Source organism: Simochromis diagramma, unplaced genomic scaffold, assembly GCF_900408965.1.
Source record: "Simochromis diagramma unplaced genomic scaffold, fSimDia1.1 OVJJ01000302.1, whole genome shotgun sequence".
In the NCBI taxonomy this organism is placed as follows: Eukaryota; Metazoa; Chordata; class Actinopteri; order Cichliformes; family Cichlidae; genus Simochromis; species Simochromis diagramma.
The window spans coordinates 12,527,445-12,551,303 of record NW_024386792.1 but is presented as its reverse complement, the minus strand read 5'-3'; the positions used below and the strand labels follow the sequence as shown (position 1 = coordinate 12,551,303).

The window sequence follows — 23,859 nt, the reverse complement described above, 5'->3', positions numbered from 1 at the left end:
TCCTCCTGCTTCCCCCCCTCCTCCCTCTCCTCATCCACCCTCCCCCCATCTTCCTCCCTCATCCAGGATGAATTCCACCCCTTCATCGAGGCCCTTCTGCCCCATGTCCGCGCCTTCGCCTACACCTGGTTCAACCTGCAGGCCCGCAAGCGTAAATACTTCAAAAAGCACGAGAAGCGCATGTCCAAGGAGGAAGAGCGTGCAGTGAAGGATGAACTGCTGGGAGAGAAGCCAGAGATCAAGCAGAAGTGGGCTTCACGCCTGTTGGCCAAGCTCCGCAAGGACATCCGGCCTGAGTTCCGTGAGGACTTTGTGCTCACCATCACGGGCAAAAAGCCCCCCTGCTGCGTGCTGTCCAACCCCGACCAGAAGGGCAAAATACGTCGCATCGACTGCCTGCGCCAGGCTGACAAGGTGTGGCGGCTGGACCTGGTGATGGTCATCCTGTTTAAGGGCAGCCCCTTGGAGAGCACGGACGGAGAACGACTGGTCAAGTCACCGCAGTGCACCAACCCTGGCCTGTGCGTCCAGCCACACCACATCGGAGTGTCCGTCAAGGAGCTGGACCTCTACCTGGCCTACTTCGTCCACACGCCAGGTATGTGAGAAACTGGACATCAGACACTAATTGAGAGGGATGCCAGCACGTAAACACTCGCCACATGTAATCATGTCGGTGTGCTTTTAGGATCGCGCTAACATTTTAACAATTTGAAACACAACAGAAACACAAGTGCATACCTTAATTTGCAATATAGTAAAATATAGAAAATGACAAAAAACATAAAAAGAATAACGTAAAAGTAAAAATATTCAGAGACACAATAAAAACCTTTTTACTACTACGGAGGGAACGTTAAAGTAATAACTAAGCAGTTAAAAGGTAAGAAAAAAAAAATAAAGTAAAGATTTATCTCTCAGATTAACAAAGTGAAAGTCCCTGCTTGCTTTTGTTCCCACAGAAAACAGCGGGTACGTTTTTGTTCTTTTAATATTTTTCTTTTCTTCATCTGTTTCTTGGGGTTTGTTTACATGACAACGTAGTATCAACAGTAATAAAAAAGAATTTGTTAGTGTGTGTCAGGGGCATACGTCCAGCGTGCTCTGGCAAGTAAGCGTTCATTATTCTGAGCGAGGCATTTGCGGCTTCATATGAGCATGTATTTTGTGTGTGTGTGTGTTTTGTTTTTTTCCTAGGAAAGAATTTGCATGCTTGTGTGTGTCTGTGTGTGTTTGAGTGACTGTTTTTTTATGAGATGAAATTTCTGTGTTTTTTGCGCAATGAATTTTGCACAAAGAAGAGTCACTGTTTATAGTATTGTACACAGTCTGTCGAGGTATATCTGCCATGGTAAGGCCATTGTAGCCAGAAATCATCATTTGGCCGCAGCCCAGGTTGTGTGTGTGCTTGTGTATTTATGTGTGTGTGTGTGTGTGTGTGTGAGAGAGAGAGAGAAAGCGAACAGAGCCGTGAGCCTCCTGCTCTCAGGCCGCAGGCTGCTGCCGCCTTCACCGTCTGCCTGAACGTTAGCACCACGTTGGACCTGGCTGCCAAACTCACACTCACACACAAAACGCCAATGCTCAAAGACAGCCAGTACTATTGCAGCCACCTTCACACCCATACACACACATACAAACACAGCTAAATAAAGATACACACACACACTCTTTTTAAAAAAAAGGAAAAAAGAAAAGAAAAACAACTCTGTCATCTCTGCAGCGCACTTTCACACGTAAAGGCAAACACGGTTTTAGTCACGATTGCGTACACACACCCACACAGCACACACGTTCGGCCAAGGACTATCACAGATACAGTTTAATACAGCCAAACATTGTTGTATCGCAGCCACCATCATGGATACACACACTCACACCCGGCCAAACATCACTGTAGCCTCCAGTGCGCATACTCCTCACACACACAGCCAAAACACTGGCTGTGTTGTAGTTTTCCCCCCCACATTGCAAAAAAAAAAAAAAAAAACTGTCAGAGAAGCCACACACACGCAGACACACACACACACATAATATATCTCACAGCCAAATCTTCCAAATACACACTGCTTAACCATTTGCTGGCTACATATACAAACACACACTCATGACCTAATATTATGTCAGCTGGAATTTTCTGGAAATTTCAAACAGTGACTCAACCCGCACATATATATACAGCATATCCCAATCACTGTCCAAATACACACACACACACACACACACACACACACACACACACACACACACACACACACACACACGCGCGTTCTCGTGTCTGCCGAGGCACAACTCTTACACTGGGCATTAACATTACTCTAGCCAAATGCTATCATAGGTGATCCTTAGGCTCTCTCTCTCTCTCTCTGAGACACACACACACACACACACACACACACACACACACACACACACACACACACACACGCAAAATATCAATCCAGGCCAAATAACTCACAGCCTGAGCCAAACCCTGGCAGCAGTTCCAGCTTCACTTTGTTGGTCTCTCTGTGGCGGTAATAAACCATAGGTTGCGGCCATATTAGAGCATACTGAGAGAATATCAACAGTGTTTGGGTTTTTGTTTTTGTAGATGTAATTGATTGTATTTTTTTTTTTTTAATAATCAAATTTAATCACGAAAAAAATGTCTCTTATAAAGATTTATTGGTATACTGGTGCATTTCGGGTCAGTTCTGTTTTACGCAAATGAAAATGTCTCCCCTTGTAAATTATGCAAAATTAGTTTAATCATAAAATGAAAACTAAATCAAATGACACGCATATTTTAAGAGGTTATTTTTAATCTTTCAAATATTTTAAATTCATGGAGAAAGCAAAATGGCATGCTGGACAAAGGAATAAAAGAACACACCAATGAACAACAGAAAATATTTTATTCATGGTGTAATTCTGTGTATATTAGTTTAAGTAATTGAAGCTGCTTGGGTTTAAAACCTGGTGAGTAAAGGTTGCTACAGATGTTCTGATGTGTCCATACACACAAATGTAATTGAATTGCACTAAATTTCCTTTACCTGTACTGATGATGTCAGCTGTCCAATTTTCGGGTTCTTGGCATGTATTCATCACCGCAGCACTTAGTTTTACAACAGTATAGTAAAACACGTGACTACTTGGAGGCCCTTCCCAGTGCGCTACCCATTCATAATGTCGGCTCACTGGATACTTTGTCTTATCTTATCTGACTAATACAATATATACAATAGTGTGCCTCAGCACTTTTATCTTATTCCAAAGAACCGATTTTCACTTTAAGTCCTTGTTGGAGAGCTGCTTTGGGGTCTACACCAAGTGCAAACTTTCCGTGAGGTCAGCACACTTGTCTTTCCTTTGCTTTTAACTCACATTTAGGAAATGGGCATCAAGGCCTTCCGTTTCTCTGTTGCACTCATCTGTTACAGTGATGTGTGGTTGTGTGTTTTCCTTTTCCACTCACTTGCACAGTGAATGACAAGATGTGCTCATTGTTTGTTTTTGTTTGGTTTGTATTTTGTCGGTCTTTAGCATCTCTGTCTTCCTCGCTCCTCTTTGATCCCGTGCACACTTTTGTTTTGTCTCCTTAAACATCGCCTTCATTGTTGCTCTCACAGAGGTAAAGCCTCCGCTGATCTCTTTTGTTTATATTGTAGGAGACTCGGAGAGAGAGTGAGGGAGAGAGAGCACGTTGGAAAGCAGAAGAGGCTACAATAGTGATTGTTCTGTTTGGCAGCACCCGGGCCCCGTTGGTGTGGGAAGAAGAGAAAGACGTCTTGTGTTTTGTTTATGACAGAGTGGCAAAAGCTGCCACGGGGAATCTCTGGGCTTGCCGTCAGGCTTTCTCAGACTGTTCTGCAGCCAGCCAGCCTTTGAGATCCTCTCTGTTACAGAGCATAACACACCGCAGCCGTAACAGAACAAACCACGATGCCACAATACAAAACCTTCTCCGCCTGTTTTCAGGCACCTCAGATAAAGAGTTAAAAAAAAAAAGCAGACAGAGCAACATGTCTTTGAAACTGAATGACTTTGTAACTGAAATGCTGGCAGAGAAATAGATGAGAGGGAAAGAGGGGCTGTGGTGCAGTACAGTGAGTAGTGTATTTTTAGTGTTTATTAAGAGTGAGTGACTGGTATATTATAATGGAGATAGTGATCTCTTGGCCCGGAAGTGCCAAGGGTCTGCCAGAGCACCGAACACTGCCAGTGTCCAGTTGATAACCCATGAATGGAGCGCTTTGGATAGGCTTACACGTACTTCACCGTACTAGCCTGGATGTAGTTCTCACTTCTGTTACTCTGACTACTGCATAGGTGGCTGCAGTTGTACACCATCTGAGGAGAAGTTATTGCTCCTCCTCACAGTATTCAGTGGACTATTTGATTTATAATCTTTGGGCTGTTTTAGATTAAACTCAGCACATTTCTGATTTATTCGAGGTTGGAAAAATAGAAGATTAAAAAAAACATTTGTCAGGTCCAAAGTTAGCTCTATGCACTTAGTCATAGCTTGGAAAGCATTCTTCCAGCGTTTTATTTTTTTCCCCCTTTTTCTTTTGTACGCCGTAAGTGTGATCATGAAAAGATGTTTCAAATGTGTTTCCAATCAAAAGTGCAGTACAGGAAATTTGCAGTCACTCTGAGGGAGGTGTGAAATGTGCTCGCCGTGCCATTTCTGCCATGACCGCTCCACACTCCACGCTCTGTAGTGCCAGATCCCGCCTCTCTCTCACTATAGCAGTAGTCATGCCTTGGACATTGCTGTGAGAAAGCCCAGAGAAGCCTTAGTGTTGTGGCCAGCCCCCCAGCCAATTCGCTGACCACAGCTAGGATTCACAAATAAAACCCTACTTGCGTTCATCACTACGCAAAACTCTAGAGTTTATGGGGATGAAAAAGGTAATTAAATGTGTGAGGAAAAAAGGTGAAAAAATGTAGTAACAGGAAAGGGAGAGAAAAAGAGAAAGGAATCCTGACACTCAGGAATCACGTGAATTGTTTGTGACATCTTAAAAGTTGAAGGAATACTCTGATGGATTCCACAGGTCTTCTTTTCCCCATAGCTCGTTGTTTTTTCCCTGTGAAAATAATCTGTTGTTAATTACTTCCTGGATCTCCTCTCAGACTCCCATGACATCACAAGGTTTGAGTGGACTATCCTTGTGTGCAAGCACAGCTTAGGATGGCCGTCAGCAGTGAAGTTTTGATTAAATGAAATCTTGACACTCGGGAGGGGGGGTCGGTTAGGTCTGAGGCTTTTGTGTTGTGTGTGTGGTGGGAACAGGGCCCACGTCGGCTAAGAAAAGCTCTCCACATGCAGAGCAGCTTTGGCATCAGCAAATGTTTACTGATGACTCTCGTTTAGTCGGGTCTTTTGCACATCTCTGCCTTTCTGTCTGGCCTCAGGGACGCGTTGAGGTGGCTATGTATCAAATCTAAAGGGTTAAGACGCAGGGAGAGCCCCGTCACATTAGAGAGGCCGAGCGAGAGGGAGTCTTCTCACACTATTCTTGGCTTCAGAAAAAAGTCTGTGTATTTGGATAGCTATTGCTATCCGTCTAGCCAAAGCCCTGTTGTGTACTCATTCGTTCCAAAACACGCGCACACATACACAGACGCGAGGCTAACATTGGGGTGTCACAGACGCACATAGATTGATCCAAAACCGCAGGGTCTGCATTTATCTCATGAGACCATGATGACACAAGCTGACTCGAGGGAAAATTAGAAAAACAAAAAAACACGAGAAAGGCGAGTCAAAGACAATGTTGTTATGTTTGGTGTCCCATTAAATTGACCAGTGACAACTGGCATGCTCCTTGATACGGTGCCTTTTGTCCTAGAAAAGCTCTCCGCTTTTTTTGGTTTTACATAACGATCATAAGCCTCCATTTCTTTGGCTGTGCCTGACTCGGGAGAGAGTAGAACCCATGAACAATTCTGGTCTACCCGCATCTGTTTCCTTTTGTGTGAAGAGTTTCAGTGTCGGAGATATGCGGTAAATAGATTATTCCAGTGAAATTGGGAGGCCATCACTATGGTGGAGGAGACAAATAAGACAGTTTGTGCTATTTGGCTCTTTTACTGGTTTTTCTCAGATGCCCTGTGTCTTTTTGAATGAACCCAGCTGTCAGACTTTTTTTCTGCTCCCCATGAGAAGAAGCACTGCAGCGTAAACGCAAAGCAGGTAGAGAAGCAGAAAAGCAAAAGGAAATTTTAAGCGTTTCAGCGTTCTGTGGTTTTCATGATTAGGGGAAAAAACGTCTCAAATTAAACAATTTACATTTCTTTGGATACTAATTGTGCATATCTTTTTTTCTTTATAGTATTTTAATTTATTGCAGTGCTCATTTTAAATTTACAACTACACAATTTTAGATTTCCACAAATTAAATTAACCTTTAATTTAAATTTTGGCCCAGTGGTGATGTGTTCAAAATAATATCTTGAAATACATTATGCAAATTAAAGTAAATTTATCTTTATTATTTTCACTAATTTAATAATGTAACACATTGTTGCTATTTTTCCGGCTAAATTACTCTTCGGACTGGCATGTAATACATGCTTAGCAGTTTTTTGTTTATTTGAAAGAAAAGACGAGTGTTTTCACACGCTGCTGAGCCTAGTCTAATACCTACTGTTGAGATTTAATTGCACATTAAAACACAGTAACGTTTGTTAAATAAAAATGGGTGTAGGCTAAGCCACGCCATGCAGTGATAAAAACTGCATTCTTTACTTGAGCTGAGTGGGCTTTTTAACATTTTTTATTAGGAGAAAAACTAAAGTGTAAAAAAAAGAAGGAGGGGGGGGGCAAGAAAAAGAGATGAAAAGAAAGAGGTTATTGAGAAAAAAGAGAGTCAGAAGCAGCGAGGGGGAGGTATTGTCTGTATTAATACTGTGTCTTCCCAGTGCCGGGTCTCTTTTCAGGCTTTTGTAGCGGCGCCAACCATGAAATGTGTCTGTCCCCAAAAACCATATACCCACTCAGGAGGGTTTCCCGACCTCAGAGAGACAGAGAGGAGGAGGAAGAGGAGGAGAAGGAGCAGGAGAAAGAGCGCTATGGCCAATGCTCAATCTCAGACAGGCCAGCCAGAAAGGAGGGAGAGCCAGGGAACACGGCTTATTCACCGGGCTGCACTCACAGCGAGGCCCTGGCAAAGGCTGCTGAGTCTGGCTAATGGCAGTATTCAGTGCCACACAGCAATAGGCGTGCTATAATAAGTACCTCAGTACTGTATTTTAAATCCAAGGCACTATTACTTATGTTTCTGTTGTTTTTATTAAATTTTTCCCCGCATAGTTATTTTTCTTAAGAGAAGCGGTTTTGCTGAGTTTGTTTTGTTGAATTAAAAGTTGGGTCAGTACCGATTTAGAAAAAAGAAATAAAAATATCATCTATTTCATTTTATTTTGCACATGTGGGTTGAAGAATAATGAAATTATTATGTGGGCGAATTTAACACGGCAAAGGAGTCTAATGTTGAAAGTGAGAGGAGTTGTGTCGGCGGTCGCTTTTGGCACGATGCTATCTCCCTGCATGGAAGACGCCAAATTTTCATGATATTCCCTGCCAACCTCCTCCCTCTGATCCTCTCTTTCTTCTCTTTTCTTTCCTTCGCTTGTTCCGCTTTTCTTTTATTCCTCTTTAAGGTTCAAATGAATGCCCTCCCCTAGCCTCATTAACACCCTGGACTTCTATTTGCAGCTACAAAAAAATGTAAAATAACTTGTAAGCACAAACATTTTAGCACTCAATAGGACCATTTTTCTCAGTTTTCATGAAAGCAGGCCATCACACATGTGGAGGCTTTGAACCTTGATTTTTTTTTTTTTTACTGGCCAAAGATGTTTTGTCACCAGTCATTTTTTTTATATTTCAAATTACAGAAAAACCTTCAACACTCTTTATGGTTAGTATTTAATGCCTTAGTTTATTTTTACATTTGTTTATTTGTCAGTACAAGTATTTTTGTGTATGCAGTCAGGCTGGACTGCAGTTTAGTTTCCCTTCTGGATAAATGTAGTCCTTTCACTTTATGATATTTGCATAACTCATTATTTAATTTGGTTGCTTATTATTTTCTGGTTAAAACATCATCACACTGAGATGGTCCGTCTTTCCGAAAAAGCCACTCTTAGATGTTTGGAGGAAAAAAAACTTCATGAAGGCTTCATTTGATGTTTGTTACACCGTGAGAAGGAGAGCAGTTTAGAGAAGACAGAAAGTGGGGTGGAGGGGGGTGGGGGGTGAATAAGTGAGCTAGCCGAGAAGCACAGCAAAATGCAGAGAATCAAATTTGGCATGCGTCTGTGTAAGCGAGTAAGCTTCAAATCAGTTTGGACACAGATCTAGGACACTAGACGTAGAGAAGAAAGCAGGATGAAACGGGATAGGGAACAACATGGAATTGGGAGCAGGCATAGTGTGTATATTTTGTATTTATGTTGAGCATATAGGGGGTGTAGTTAAGGGGAGGATGAGATGGAGGGGGCTGGTGGATGAGGATGCGGTTTGTTGGGGAAAGGCGGTTGACGCGGGGGGTGTTTTGGTAGAGTGTCCCTCAATGACGACTTGAAAAACAGGCCGGTAAATAAATGGAGTGGCGGTAAACAAGGCTCGGCGCTTCATCAAAAGACCCCATTCATCTGTGAACAGGAGAGTCTCTCTTTTCTCTGAGGAGACAGAGAAAGGAACCCACTGACGCTGACGAGAGGACGGCGCTTGTTTAGATAACAGGATGAGTTTGGAGTGAAATGGCATTAGTGTGTGTGTGTCTATGTGTGCGTGTTCACGTTTGAGTTTGAGCGAGCTTGGAGGGGTGTGCAGAGCAGGTGGAAAGTGGACAGAGTCTCAGCGAGTGGAGTAAGGTGGGGGCAGAGATAGTGTTTTGTTTTTTGTGTGTGTGTTTGTTCTTTATCACTACCATGGATTCAGGAAAGGATGGTGTTTTCAGGGGTTAGAATTAAGGACTAAAGACGGTGTGTGTTTGTGTGTCTAGTACAAAGCAGTGTAGTGGGTGGTGGTGGGGGGTTCTTTTGGCAACGTTTATGTGTGTAAGCACAGGCGTGCATATGTGTGAGAGTGCATATGTGCATATGTCTGCTCATTATACATGGTTATTTTTTCCAGACCAAGCACTATGCTCTACTTTGCATGATTTACAGTACTATGAGCCAAGCAGGCGTCTTTTTTTAGATTCAGAGTTTGGAAGGAGAAGAGTTTTGGGGTCTCAGGGACACCGTGGTGAACTGGCCACAGCAAGGTGTTATGCTTCACTCTCTGTTTCAGCTGTTTATAATTCAGCTCGTCGGCCCGTCGGCCAAGGGAGCCAGGTGTAAACTAACTGCTAAAAAGTCCTATGGCGCATTTCTGTTGTGAAAACTTTCTCGTTAAGAGGAGATGAATTTATGAACACGAAGATCAGGGTTAAGTCACCTCCAACCACTTAGTGAATTGTAATTGAAAGAGCGGAGCGGGAAGCCAAGTGAGGGGCGTCTTTTAAAAGCTTTTATTTGGTTTATGTTTAATTGTGTTACACTTGAGTGTGACTGTTAACAACTCTGACTCTTTTAAACTTGCCTGTAATTGTTAAGAGCACGTCTTGTTTATAGTCGCGGCCTTGTGCAGTAAGACACGAGAAGTGCATCTGTCACTTTGCAACTTGAGTGATCTGACAGCTGAGCTTTATACTTTTCATTTACAACCTCGGAGCAGTGGAAGACATGCAGTACTTTCATCTTGTCATTGACAATGTTAAGAGACTCTTAAAAACCCTTTGTGTAGGTAGCAGCAGCATCCACCACACACAGTATCGCAGTTTCTCTGTTGCCGTCTGTCTTATTTTTAGGGGATGAATGATTTAATTTTAATGTCCTTCCATTAATATGTTTTTCTACACTGACTGGTACGGTTTTTTTTGTTTGTTTTTTTAGTCAGAAATCCCCCCTTCTCTCTGTCCCCTTTCTTGCCACCCCAAAGTCCCCCTCCCCAGTCCACCGCCTGTTCCCCTCACGTTTATTGGACCCAAATTCGGCTGCCACCATGGCAACCCGGGCTCCCAGGGAACCTTGCCTGGGTGCAATCCAAGGTGCCTTCAGGGTGGCACTGGCTGGCGTTGTCTGCGTCAGTGGGCTGTCACCACGGCAGGTTGCTGCGACAAGGCCAGCCCGGTTGTGGCCTGCCTCAGTGGGAGTGCTAGCTCGCTAACCTCCTTTAACTAACTACTAGCTAACATGACCTGCCATATCCGGTGACAGTAGCTGCCGCTTCAACTGCTGCAGGCCTCGGCAACTGCAAAGTGGGGGAAGCAGGGGAAGCGTTTCACCAGTACGCATATTGATGTGGCATGGCTGGGTGCCCATTGCTGCCTCCCACATGAAAGAAAACAGGGAGAGAGACGAGAGAGTGAGAGGGAGAAAGATGGTATAGAGATGCGTTTTCAGTGTGTAATATATGAGTATATACATTTATTTAAACAATGCTCTTCTCTTGGGGTGTGTAAACATTCAGCTGCACATATTTGGCTCCGCATGTGTTGCCAAAGCACGTGTATGATTTATAAATGCATGATTATGATCTGTGTACATCATCATGCATCTGTTGAGGCAATATGGTTTTATGACTGATGCCGACAACCATCAGTGGCCCAACAATTCGAACGACAAATGAAATTAAAACATGATGGTATATTGTTTAGTTCTTGTTTTTCTTTTCAGATTGCATTTTTTTTCTCCTCCACAAAGTGTGTGACTGTATGCTTCTGTGTAAGTGCATGGCTTTGTCTGTACAGTCATCTGTTTTATCCTGTTTAATTGCAAACAAAACAAATAGGTGACACACAGACTGTTCGTACTTAATGGGATGATAATGTTAGTGCGATCCAGATTGTATGCTAAATAGAAAAGGACACTTGTGAATGGTTGTATTTATTTGTGCTTTTTCCAGACAGTGGAAATCCTGCAACACTTTGGGCACATTTTCTCTTTGCATGGATTGGCACCTGGTGCATCCACCCACCTTTTTTCCTTCAAACACACACATACACACAGACCAAGCGCAAACTGCTGAAACCTAGTCAGTGGGTAGTCTGGTACAGTAGGGATTCGTGCGGTGCTTATTCTTACCTCAGCTTTATCCAGCGAGGCATTCCTGCTGTGGCACTGTAAACAATGCAAGGCCTGCTGACTTAGAGCATCGTAAGTGGTAACACTTTTCAGGACTATATGAAGCCCTGTATAGTTTCTATATATAACCACTTCAGAGTAACTGTGATGCTCTTTTTTTTGTGGTGCACCTATAGAGTTCGGACTACAGTTAAAGGCGGGTAGCACATTTCAGAGGTTCACCCAATTAAAGCTACATCCAGAACATGTTCAGAAGCTAAAAGTAGCTGCGGAAAAGTGACTAATCGCTTAAAATTATGACTAGAAAAAGCAGTTTAGGCAGCACTCCATTTGGAGACTTTGTAGCCACTCTGAGTGCTCTCCATGCACTACATTCCAGCTCTAAACTGCACAGAGTAGTTAAGGGTAGGGCAACACATTGGCTCTGCAGGGAAGGAATGGATATCTCATCACCCTGCTTTCCTAAACTGTGAGTCAGTATCCCTAAGTTGCCTTGGGCCAATCACTGTTAACAGTTGGGCTCCACTTGATGAAAATACCAGTTTACAATTTACCTGGTCCGGGGTTCAGAAGTACTTTACTAGAGGGACTTCTGGGCAGTTTGGGTACAGCTTGGTATTAAATCTCTTTGACTGGGTCTTTTATATTTTACACCACTCTTTTTATCTCGATTTTCCTCTCTCTTTGAGAACAAAGTCAGCGTTTCTTCCTTACTCCTAAGTGAGTTCAGACAGGCCAGAGAGACGGTGCATTCGTCACGCGAGGTGTGTAAGGAGATATGATGTGTGATGCATGACGGTGCAGCGTGCGCGCTCAGAGCTGCCAGCTGGTGTAAAGGGGCCAGAGGTAGAAAGTTTAACAGAGAAAGAAAAGTTTGACAGTGAATCATTTGACACTGTATAAACTGCAGATGAATTATTGTTAAATTCCTCCTTCCTTTTCTGATTTTCTCATTTTCTGTAGTCTCTTTCTCTCTTTCTCTTCCCTGACCTTAAATTGAGGGTTAGATTGAGGATAGTGACGGGCTAATGAGCCCCTTTTTCCTGCAATTACACCCCTCTCTCCTATTCCCTCTGTCTCTCGCTGTTTCCATCTCAAGTTCTCTGTTTTAGCATTGTCTGTTCATTTTTTTCTTTCAGGCAAATTATTCAGTTTCCTTAATCTCTTCTGTCTCATGTTTCTCCTTTCCCCAGTTTCCCTTTTTTCCTGTCACCTTCTTAGAAAGTAGTGGTAAATCTAGATGGCACTCCATCTTTTAAGGCGACATGATGGTCAATTAAAGAAATCTGGTCCTAATTTGTAGTTGATTGCTATCTGAGATTTTGGATGGAAACTCAGCTTGTTAATAAAGAAAAAATGCAGAACCCTGCTTCCTTCTCTTTGCTCCCTCCTTTGTTTTCATTTGATTAGACTTTTTATTTTGGCTTACTCTTCGCGTTGGCTTCATGTAGTTTTGTTTTTTTCTTCATTGCTCTCTGAATTACACTTACTCAAAATCAAGAGTACATTTTTAGTTTATGTAGTGAAGATTGGAAAGTATATTTTACCTTACCATATTATTCACGTGGTACTCTTGGTTGTTGGCATATTGGCAACACATCTTGGTATACAGGCTCATTTTTCTTTCCACACTCTCTTTCACTTAGTGGGTCTAATTTGTCTCTTAAACACAGAGAAACTTTTGTATATGTGTATTAACATGTTTAACTGGAGGTGTACATGGAAAAAATGACATGATTTCTTTTCCTTTCATGGTGCCTGGTTGCTGTTTGTGTTTAGCTTGATTGCTAACCCGCTGTGTCTTCCTCCCCACTGTGCGCTGGCCATGAACTGGAGCAGAGTTTTCAAGGGTTTCGTGGCCCTTCCTGCTTTTTAATTCTATGACATAATGTGTCTATACAGAGTAAAAACCACTGCTCTTTACTAGTCTAACATCCTTGGAACAATTAGAGCCTCGAAGGCTATGGATGTGAGTTTAAAATAGTTCATACATGTTAAGCATGCATATGTTGATGTTAGTGCAAGATCACGGTTATTTTTAATTTATTTAATGATTAAAGTATTTGACAGCATGTCACCGTCGAGGCTTGCCTTTAGCTGTATTGTCACCATGCGTTTGAATAACAGTGGTGTGGCTTAGTAAGTTAGATTAAAGCTCTGGTGCCCAGCAATCACCCAACCTGTTAAAATGGCCTTGAACAAGACACTGAATACCCAGCAGCTCCAGAGGTGTTACTCTGTAACCAATCCCAATCTTTGACCCCTCTGAGCACTGCAACAGGAGTAAAGAATTTTTACAGGAGTTCAGCGGAGTATCACATTATTAGTAAACCCTAGCATAGAGCCATGATCTTTGGTTCGTGAATACCTTGCACAGGTGATAATGGGAAGCTACCTCCTGGCCTAGCAGCAGTTGCTTCATATCTTTTCTCCGTGCCTTGTGCCAAGTAAAAGTCACTTTGAATGCTAAATCCTTGCATAGTGTGCAGTGCTAACAAGTCCCAATCTAGGCTGATCCCTATTAATACAATGGGTCATGATCAGACTAAAAACTGTAGCATTCAGCTGCCCTCCATGTGGCCTGTTGTTATGGCAGGGTCAGTTCAATGACAGCCCAAGAGATTTTAACACAAGGAGAAAAATATGCAAGTTGCTGAGTTCTGACTGTATGTAACACATATGTGGCTGTTTTTGATTAAAAGTTGTTGTTGTAATTGTGGGGCTTAAAATGCCAGGTGGCGGATGTGTCCCACTAATCCCCTATCTAATTTCGAGGTCCAGGGGTGAAGCTCTTAATCCGAAACACACACATACGCACGTTCACGGTCTTGCAAACACACAGACACACATGTACCTATTCACAGTCACTCCGACACACACACACATTCACCCACAAACACACATATGGACATGCACGTGTCCCTGGTCCTCTCTGTTAACTGCGTTCATGCAAAGTTTTAAAACTTTCAGAAACCCCCGACTTACTTAGTAATGCTTTAATATATGCGCACACCTGCAGACACTCATAAAACATTGTTAACTTCATAAATTTATGCGCTTGTGCTTTGCCTTCATTCCTCCATAAATACATACACAAGTGTATAATATATTAATGGAAGTTGGTTGGCCTTTCTGTCTATTTTGCTTCCTCTTAGCCTTTCACTGACGTGATTACTTTTTATGACAAAGGTTGTTGCTACACATCAGGCCATATTAAGGTACACTTGAGACTGAAGAAAGTGTCAGAGATACTGGGAGATAAGGTAGTTGGCTGCCTGCTCCACCCTTTTACCTCAGTTCACCCCTGCTCCTCTCCACTCTGCTGTATGTAGGTCAGCCACACAGCACACACGGCACACTCAATGGATAGCTACAGTGTAACATGGGGAATGTCTGCAATGATTAGCCTTTCACAGCTTCTGTTGGATTTTAACTTGCGCTAAAGTTTAAACAATAAAAACGTGGTGCTTCACTGAACTTTTGTTTATCTTTGATTTTTGTATCAGTTTAACTTTATAATAGCTTTCTTCAGGATTAGTGTTTATCTGTTAGTCTTTTACTGTCTGGCGTTATTTAAATTTGCAGCCTTAAAATAAGTTTTACTTTTAACTTCTAGGTGACTTTGTGCCTCTATAGCCTGTTGATAGTGGTATTTCTTTACTGTAAATGGCTCAGCATATTTCCATTTCTTCTTTGTCTTTGTCTCATCCTGTTACCTTATGGTGGCAGGTGTGGTGGCCATGTGTTTTAAGTATGTCTAGTAGTTTACAGCCCAAGCTAAGAGGGAGAGGAAGGAGGGAGGCATGCAGAGAGGGAGGAGGAACCGCCTTGCCCCGGGCGTAGGGTCATCTCAGGTGAAATGTCTCTGGGCACGTGGGCATGTCTAAAAGAAAAGAGGGAGGAGTCAGAGGAGGAGTTTGTTGAGACATGCGATAGGCACAAAAAAAAGTTTGTGATAGGAAAGGAGATCAGAAGAACAGCCAGTCTCATAAAAGGATAGCACAGATACAGTTTTCTAATCAGTTCGGGGTTTTTTTTGTTATGCATACGAAGAGCCTAGATGTAGAATTTAATGGCTTGGAATTAAGGGGAGGGAAGGATATGGAGGGAGTAACTCCTGTCCAGACTGCTGTACTGTGAATGCAGAGGGAGTTCCTAATAAAGGAAAAATATGCATCTGAGTGATACATTAAGTGACCAGGACAGTGTTGTGACTTTTTCATGATAGCAACAAGATGTGTGTTCAGACTGGGAGTACTGAGAAAGGTGCCTCGTCAGGGGACCTCTGTCAGTCACGTTGTGGAGAAAGTTTTCGAAACTCAAGGAGGGAAAATAAAATGAGGGTTTTGGGGGGGTGGGGGTGACGCATGATTTCCCAAGCTCAGATATGAAAAGAGGGCGGAGTGGTAGAGAGAGAGAGGGCGGAAAGGACAAAAACAGAGAGAATTGGGGAGGTGGCAAGAGGAAGAGAGAGGCTGCAAAGAGAGGGGGAATGTGTGAGAGAGAGAGAGAGAGCAAGCTTCTCTGCAGGGCGGGTTTCCTGAGGTCACAGTACTGAATATCACAGAGGAATGTGGAATGCTGAATCGCTGCCAAGGCAAACACACCGGCCGCACCACCGCTGCCCCCAATGGCTGTCAAGGGTCGTTTTATATACGCACAAAGGGAGGCAAACACAAAGTCATATATGTGCGTGAGCATATATGGAGTACAATCACACAGAATGCCTAGCTCACACACATGCCTGCACTTGTAGAAAGATTCGTGCTGTCAGCACCTGCAGAAGACGTCACCTCTAGCAGCCGACAGCGGGGCTGATGTGATCCTATCGCAAGATGGTCTCTAGTTTGTAGCAGTTGCTGACAGCGCAGAGCAGTAATCAGCCACAAAGTTTATACCACAGTTCTCCGCAGCCGTCATTAGAAGGGATGTTCTTGTTTTCAAATGAGCAGTATGTAGAATTGTTTTCATTAGTTTATGTGTGTAGAAGGACCATTAAAATGGACCGTGACAGAATAGCTGAAATGCAAGGAGCTGTAAGTTATTGCAGCTGTGACACAAACTTGCACGAGCGCGCACACACACACACACACACGCACACAGAGGAAATACACACGTATAGACATGTGCGTCTACAGTTACGCACAAAGTGAATGACTCATTTACTGCAGGTTGGAAAAACATGTTAAAACACACTCACACATACACTGATCCAGTGACTCATACGCCATGCATACACATGCTAAGCCAGTGTTTGATGTTTTGTCAAGGATTTAGGTTATATCCGCCAGAGGCTAAAAATAAATGCATGAAAGATGTAGAGGCTAGATCACCTTTGAAGACTTCATTTCATGCACAAATGATGAAAAAGCAGAGAGATAAAGTTCTCATCCAAGGGACAAGAAACTCTGTACTCCGCATTCATTCATACCAAAGTCAAATGAAAATCGTTTTAAACATTCTCATTGGATTGAGTGAAGGACAGTGAAATACAAATTCATATAGGTTCAATGGGATGGAGGATGGGATGCACCTCAGAACAGTATGCAGTCATGCATGGATGTGTGAGTGTGACCATTTTAGTGTGTGAGCATATAAGGATTTACTTGCCCCAGCTCACAGGTCCCAATAAAAGTTAACAAGACAAATTGCTAGGTCTCTGTCTGTGGTTGTTTTTCTAGCTGTTGCGCATTTAGTAATCCCACCCTTTTTCCTTGTGTATATGTGTGCGTGAGCATGTTTAACTGTGTCTTTTTTTTCCCTTCCACCTCCTCTACCCTCCCTCTGTCTCGGAGCATGCCAGGGTCAGAGGTCATAACAACTGAGCCACTCCATCGTTCTTTGATGTGGTGCGCCACACAGATGCATGCACACACATGCACTCGTGCACACACGCATGCAGACACACCAAGGTCAAGTCAAGACAAACAGCCCTCACACTCTGGGCCTTGTGCCTCAGTTTGCTCTCTCAAAGCGCTGACAGCCAAAAAAGAAAAAACAAGGCCAAGGCTTTGATGTGCTCCCATGTTTGCCACATGCACATTAGCAGGTTTTGACAACACCCCCTTAGACCTGGGAAAGGGGCACATCTGTGTGCTTCGGAGCTGCAATGTATGAGCATGAAGAATTGATGTACTTTGTGTCCACAAAGACAAAAAAACTATAGTTTATATTGAGATGAGAAATGCTCAGATGGATGTGGTTGCAGGCATGTGGTGAAAACCCAGAGTCTGAATATTATCCCTGTAAGATCAAGTGCAACATTATCCAGACCTTTCCGTTTTTGGTTGGAGGCTTGGAAGCAGGTTGCAGGAACAGGTAAAATGTTTTGAACCTAAACCAAAAATCTCTTGGACCAACTGAGTGCGATGCTTTATGCTACTATTGCAAGCCCATTATTTTGCTCATAATGTAGACAGACTATGTGACATGTCACTAGAGGTCTTCATCCAGACTATTATTCAATGCTCTTTTTTTTTTTTTCATAATCTAATTTGTAAATTGGCAACTTTATGCCCTACAGGGACCTTTCCCAACCAGTGTTTGTGTTTTCTGTTTAAAGATCATCAGTCAGTGTCTAAAAGTAGGCCGGTTCTAGCGTTTGTTCACACCACAGGAGTTTAAATGAGCTCATTTAATTTGCGCAAGTGTTTGTATGCGCCCATATGTATTTATTTATGCGGTTGCTCACACATGTACAGCCAGAATGCATGTGTGTGTTTTTCATTCTGTCCACACCCTGTCATCTCCCTTCATCCCTCTGTTCTTTCCCTCCCTCGCTCTTAGCTGTGCAGTTGGGAGAGGCAGGCCCGAAGTCAAAAGTGCAAGTGTGCCGCTTGGCTGATGAGTCACAGAGAGGCAGCTTTCCCCCACTGTTTGTAAATATGTGGTTACCCTAATTGAACGCAGCTCCAGTTCCTAACAACTTTCATTTCTTCTTCTTTTTCTGAGTGTGTGTGTGTGTGTGTGTGTGACCACAGCTGGAGGAGCAGGAATCACATGACTGTGACAGTCGCAGTGGAAAAAAAAATTGCACATACATACAGTCACATATAACAAAGATGGAGAGATCCACTCACGCGCACACCTGGGGTCCAATTTTTACTGGGCGAGAGAGGGTTGTAACAAATCTTTCTATGTCTCTGCTTTTCCTTCTTTCTCACACACGTGCACGCACAGAGCAACTTTAACATCTCTCCATAATTACAGGCTCTAAGTTCCCAGTCTGGAGGCTGTGGTTTGGCTGCCCCTCCTCTCCCTCCATTAAGACACTAAACAGCGTGTGTCACTCAGCACTTGGACAACTCCTCCCCAGAGGTGGCAGCAGGGGGCCAATAAATGTACACTCTAATACACACATAAGCACACACACAATCACACTTTATGTCTCTCACTAACACACACACACACACACACACACACACACACACACACACACACACACACACACACACACACAGCAGGTGTTAGTGAGGGGCCAGTAAATGTTTTCCCTGAGGGCTTTGTCTGGGTGGCACTGTCAGTGCTACTGCCAACTACCAAAGCTCATCCCTGTCCATTTTAAGATAAGATGAGATAAGATAAGGTAAGGTAGGGCAATTTATTGTCTCTCATACGAGGAAATCATTCTGGAAAAGAACAAAAACCAATAAACATCACAACAGAAAACCTAAATGTGCAGATGTTTTTGCAAATTTGCTAACATAAATTTTACTAATTGCAGGAAAGCTTTGTAGAATTAACAAAGCCAGCCTCATGTTAACTAAATTGCAGACTACCCCAAGGTGTGATATTACCCTGTTATGAGACAGAATTGCCAAAGTATTGCACTTTGCTATTGCTATCCTCAAACTAACATTGAAATAGGAACTCCTCTAATCTCCTTGGCTAACTGGGTGAGGGAATTAGATTTTGCTAGTCACCAGCGTATCAGCCTGAATCTAGCATATCAGCTCCAATCTGATGCTCAGCCACAACAACATGCTGGTTTTTTGGGAGTGAAGCGAAGCAATGGGAAAAACAAGCAATCCCTTTTCATTTAAAACATCGCTATCACAGCACACAGCATGATAAACCTTGACCCTGGTGTTAATCCTGCCCATCGTGCTGATTGCCTAATTATTGGTCATCCTGAAGTTGTATATTGGACCACTAGATTGTTAGGCAATAAATTGCCAGAGTCCCAGAGGAACAAGATTCAAGCATCCAGGCAAAGAAAATCTTGCTGTGTACTCCTAATTTTGTAAAACATCCTAATATGTCTTTCTGTTAAACTTACTTTTGCTGATACGCATTATCAAGTCTCTTATCTCTTATTTTGACCTCCTGACTTAACTGCAACTTCCTGTGATATCTGTGCAGACTCAGAATTGGGCTTTACTAAAATTGTCTCTGCGAACCCTTATCATTGCAGCATAGACTTAGAAATGTCATATTTAGGTCCTTAAATAGTTTTAATAGAACTAATTAGATTATGTCCTCCTTCTTAAGCCCAGGAGCACCTGGTACAGAATTAGACTTTATTTTAACCTATTTTTTCTTATGTAGCAGTTTTTTTTCCTACAGTCCTACCTTGACTTAACTTACTGATCCATGAGCCTTTTAGTAAACAAACATGAGAAAATGTTCCCCGGATTTAAGCCTATTGACTTCATCCTGTGCAATTCTAGAAGGCGGTCTGGTACAAAATCCTTTTTAATTTATCTTACAGCACCTTGATCTTTAAAGTTTGGCTTTAAAGAACCTTCACAGACAAAGTTTGGCTTTGTTGGCGGCTGGGTGCATATGAAGATTTAGTAACTTTACCTCTTCTAACTGAACTCTGAAATCATCACCTTGTTTGCTCAGTTATCATCATTACTAGAGAAAGATTTTGTTGATTTGAATTTGTTGCTGAGTTTTTAAAATAAGAATCAGCTTGTTAAAATCAGTTTAATGACATTAATTAATGAAGTTTAAAAATAAAACGATCTCAGAATTGCCTCTGTGGGAAATGATGAACCAGTTGTAAACATTAGGGTAGCGATACAAACAATATATAGGTTCAGATATACACTTTTAGCTGTAGCATTCTCACTTCCTGCTCCCTTGTTACACCATTGCATTGGCTCTTGGTGTTTATTCTGTCACCTGCAGCTCCATCTGTGCCAATTTTTGCACTGCAGTTCATCTGTACCTAATTTGAATTTGATTTGATTTACCTATGATGACTTGTGCTTGACCTTCCACTTAGGGTCATGGCACAGTCAACTCCAGGAGTTTTTTGACCCTGCACGGACCCTGCACGCACTAACCAGTCTGTATGTGGTGGAGACATATTGGTGTTAGGATTTCTGGCCTAGTCTAGTGTTGTTAATGACCGATTAATCGACTGGTGACAGTATATCTCAGTGCCAAAGCAGCTTAGCCTCTCTGAGCACAGCCAGAACACCCTGTGATTGTGTGTTGCACATGTGGGGACATTTGTGTAGCAACACCACACTGCTATAGCACATTTGCCTATCCCAAAGTACACGACGGAATGAACTGTACCAGCTGTATGTCACTAATAATTCCTCTGCATTTGTAAGGTAAGCACCGTGCTTACCACTGTGCAATACGATTAGCGGTGTATGATCAAAAAGCAACATGGGCAAAAGAGTTAGTGACTAAAGGAAACACATGCAGCTGTGCAGACCCGATGAAATAAGCACATATGCACGCTCATGCACACACTGGTCGGACGTTAAACACAGTTTAAATCCACTCGAGGATTACAAATCCACTTATAGTGGGTCAACTTGACGATGTCAGCTGCTGATCCCACACAGATCCTGCGGCCCTTTCACACCGCTTCATGTTGCAAATTTGAAAGAAAAAAAATATGAACATGGTGAATTCCCCAGTGGGTAGTTGCAATGCATGTGTGCACGAGGGAAAAATGCATGCACATAGTCACTGCAGGCCACGCTGTTTTCTGTGTGTAGTCCAGATGCTGAGACCTTGCACTCTGTGGAGACTGAGAACCGCTGCGTGTTTTACAAGAAGACCAAATAAGAGAGTGTAGCAGCAAGGAGTGAAGAGCAGAGCTTTTGCATCTGTTTTTGTATTAGCGTGGTCCAGTGAAGGAGTACATCGTCTGAATGAGTAATGACACATATGATATTGACTTTAATCACATCTGTTTATGTGATTTCATCTCCCTCCATTCCCATTGGACCTCCCCTAGTTCTTGGATTGGGCTGCTGCCTGGTCTGCCAAAAATAATCGCTTGTTTGCTGCTATTTACTTAAATCTGTCAAAGAGGCACTGTTGGAGCTCATGCTGTTATGGTTCTCTCTTTTGCACTGTGTGTATCTGCATTTGTGTATGCATGTCTTTAAAAGGATGTGCCAATGTCTAATGTCCTATACTGTTTTGTCAGTTGCGTGTGAGAGTCAAACGTATCCAGGGATCCCAAGCCAGTGGATACACACACACACACACACTCTCTCTTTCGCATACACACATGCAACTAGAGCCAGCTAGCTAAAGAGTGTGATACGCCTCAAGATCTATGTGAGTAGAAACCTGGCAGACACATTGGGTTCATCTCACCATCTCTCAGTGTGAGACTAGAGGTCTGTGGAAAAAAAAAACATCCTCAGACTATAACACACACACACGCACGCACGCACGCACACACGCACACACGCACATGCTCCCAGCGCCTTAGAGAAGTAAAGACGTGTCAGACAGTGGTGTTGGGGGAGATTTGTGTGGTTTGGATGTTTGCCTTGGTCAGATGAGCGATGTCATTTTTCCTCCTACTTTATGAAAAACGAAGGAGGGGGAGAGTGAATGGTCAAAGAGCATGCAAGGTGAGAGGATGCCAGGCAGATGTCAGCTCACACTTCCCCTCCCTTCTTCTTCAGCTTATGTTCTTTCTTCATTTTCTGTCTTGGTCCTGTTTAATCATTTCTGCTAACTCCCCTCTCTCTCATCTTTTCGCTTTTCACTTTGGAGTCTGGAGGCAGGCTGCTCCCAGCTGGAAATGGGTCTGAAAGCATCCAGGGATATATCAGTTATTATTAAACCCACTCTTTGGTTGCCAAATACCTCATCACTCATGTGAACACATGCACAAATATGCACACATACACACACCACCTGACAAAGTGAAGCAACCACATTTCTGACAGACGATAGACATTTAAAAAGAAGAACAAAACAGCATCTTTCTGATTAGAAATTGAGGGGTTGGTCTTCCGCAATTTGATGTTAAAATGGTAAACATATGTCAAAGCTGTCTTCTCAGAGTACAAACTTGCAGAGCATCTTTTTGGAAGTCCTCTTTGTTATGCCGTTGATCCCACCACACCCAGTGGCCTGCGGTCCTTGTCCAAACTACACATTTGCAATCAATCCCAGGCTCATTAAACCCTCTAAACACACTTTCTGTGATGAAGACATTAAGACTTGAGCTCACTTAACAAAAGGCAAATGGTTGCCTTAAAATGATGAGCTAAGCTGTTGTTTAAGGAAATATTTTCTTTATGTCGTGTTAAATTTTGCATCCTGCTCATTTTAATTGATGTTATTCACCTGTTTTGCATTTATTTGACAAGCCATTCAAAACAGGTGAAACATACATTAGGTACCAGATAATTTTCTACAGGACAGCTTTCCACTTTGCTACAGCAGGCATTTAACAGGGAGTTAAAACACTGAAATCATTTTTAGAGAGAAAAGCTTGTTGTTGCATTGCATTGTTTAAAGATCAAGTTAATTTTAAAAATGAATGGGGTGGAGGTGAGGACACACACCTGCAGATGTGCAGTACTTTGTATGCAATAGTGGAAGAGATCAAAGAGGTGCAATTCACATTGAAATGCATGAGGCAGAAACTTTTACAGCTTCCTGCATTTACATGAGGTTAATGAGATGAAATTATAGCATGACAGCACATGCACATCTTCTGAAATGTAAAGCTTCAAATCAGTAGTTGGTAAATGTTATGACTGTTTCACTATAGGAGACTGCATTAGTTAAAATATCAAGCGAATAAAGTGCAACAGCTATAGATGCATTTTTTATTCTTAAAATATCTGAATAGTGCACAATTAGCGTTGCAAGACTTCATTCAGTACACTGCAGCTCGTGTATGTGATACATGAACTCAGTTACACTTTTAGTTTAAATCAAGTGTAGATGTCTGTGTCAGTATTCCTTTTGGTAGTAGACTGTATTGCTTTCACTTCCTCCCTCCATCATTCGTTGCTGTGTCTGCACGCACTCAGAAAAATCTGAGATAGCAGAGCTTATTTTCCTCCTGTTAGAAGAAGCCATTCATTATACTGGTCTTACTTAAACAGGATGAAAAACAACTTCCCCAGAACAAGGTAATACACCTATCACTGTGGACACGAAGCCAAGGAATCCATTGTACTTTTGTGAGCATTAAACATTTTTCCTGTTAATCACTCGACACCCACAGGAGGTAACAGGGCATGGCGTCTTCTCATATCTTCCATATTTATTCCATATTTATTGTTCAGATAACAGCTCGTCTTTAAGGAATATTCTACATCACAAAGTTTGTGATTTAACCAACACAGACGTCTTCCATCAAAGTGTATGAGTGGTAAAAAAAAAAAAAATTACAAACAGTCAAAAGATTGCACAAATTACCACAGCCCCTAAGAGGAGTTTAAAAAAACCTCTCTGCTAAAAATCATAGACTATTCAAATAACTGAAAATAACTACTAATA

General features: G+C 42.5%; 1 protein-coding gene across 10 annotated transcripts in view; it reads left to right on the top strand.

The window, feature by feature from the left end:
- The window catches only part of LOC120729125 (nuclear factor 1 X-type-like), a 109,086-nt gene that overhangs the window by 33,920 nt on the left and 51,307 nt on the right, over positions 1-23,859 (top strand). For all 10 annotated transcript variants that reach the window (XM_040024596.1, XM_040024587.1, XM_040024591.1 and 7 more), the window contains one exon: positions 67-598. In XM_040024596.1, coding sequence (XP_039880530.1) covers positions 67-598 — 532 coding nt within the window. The remainder of the gene's footprint in view (positions 1-66; positions 599-23,859) is intronic.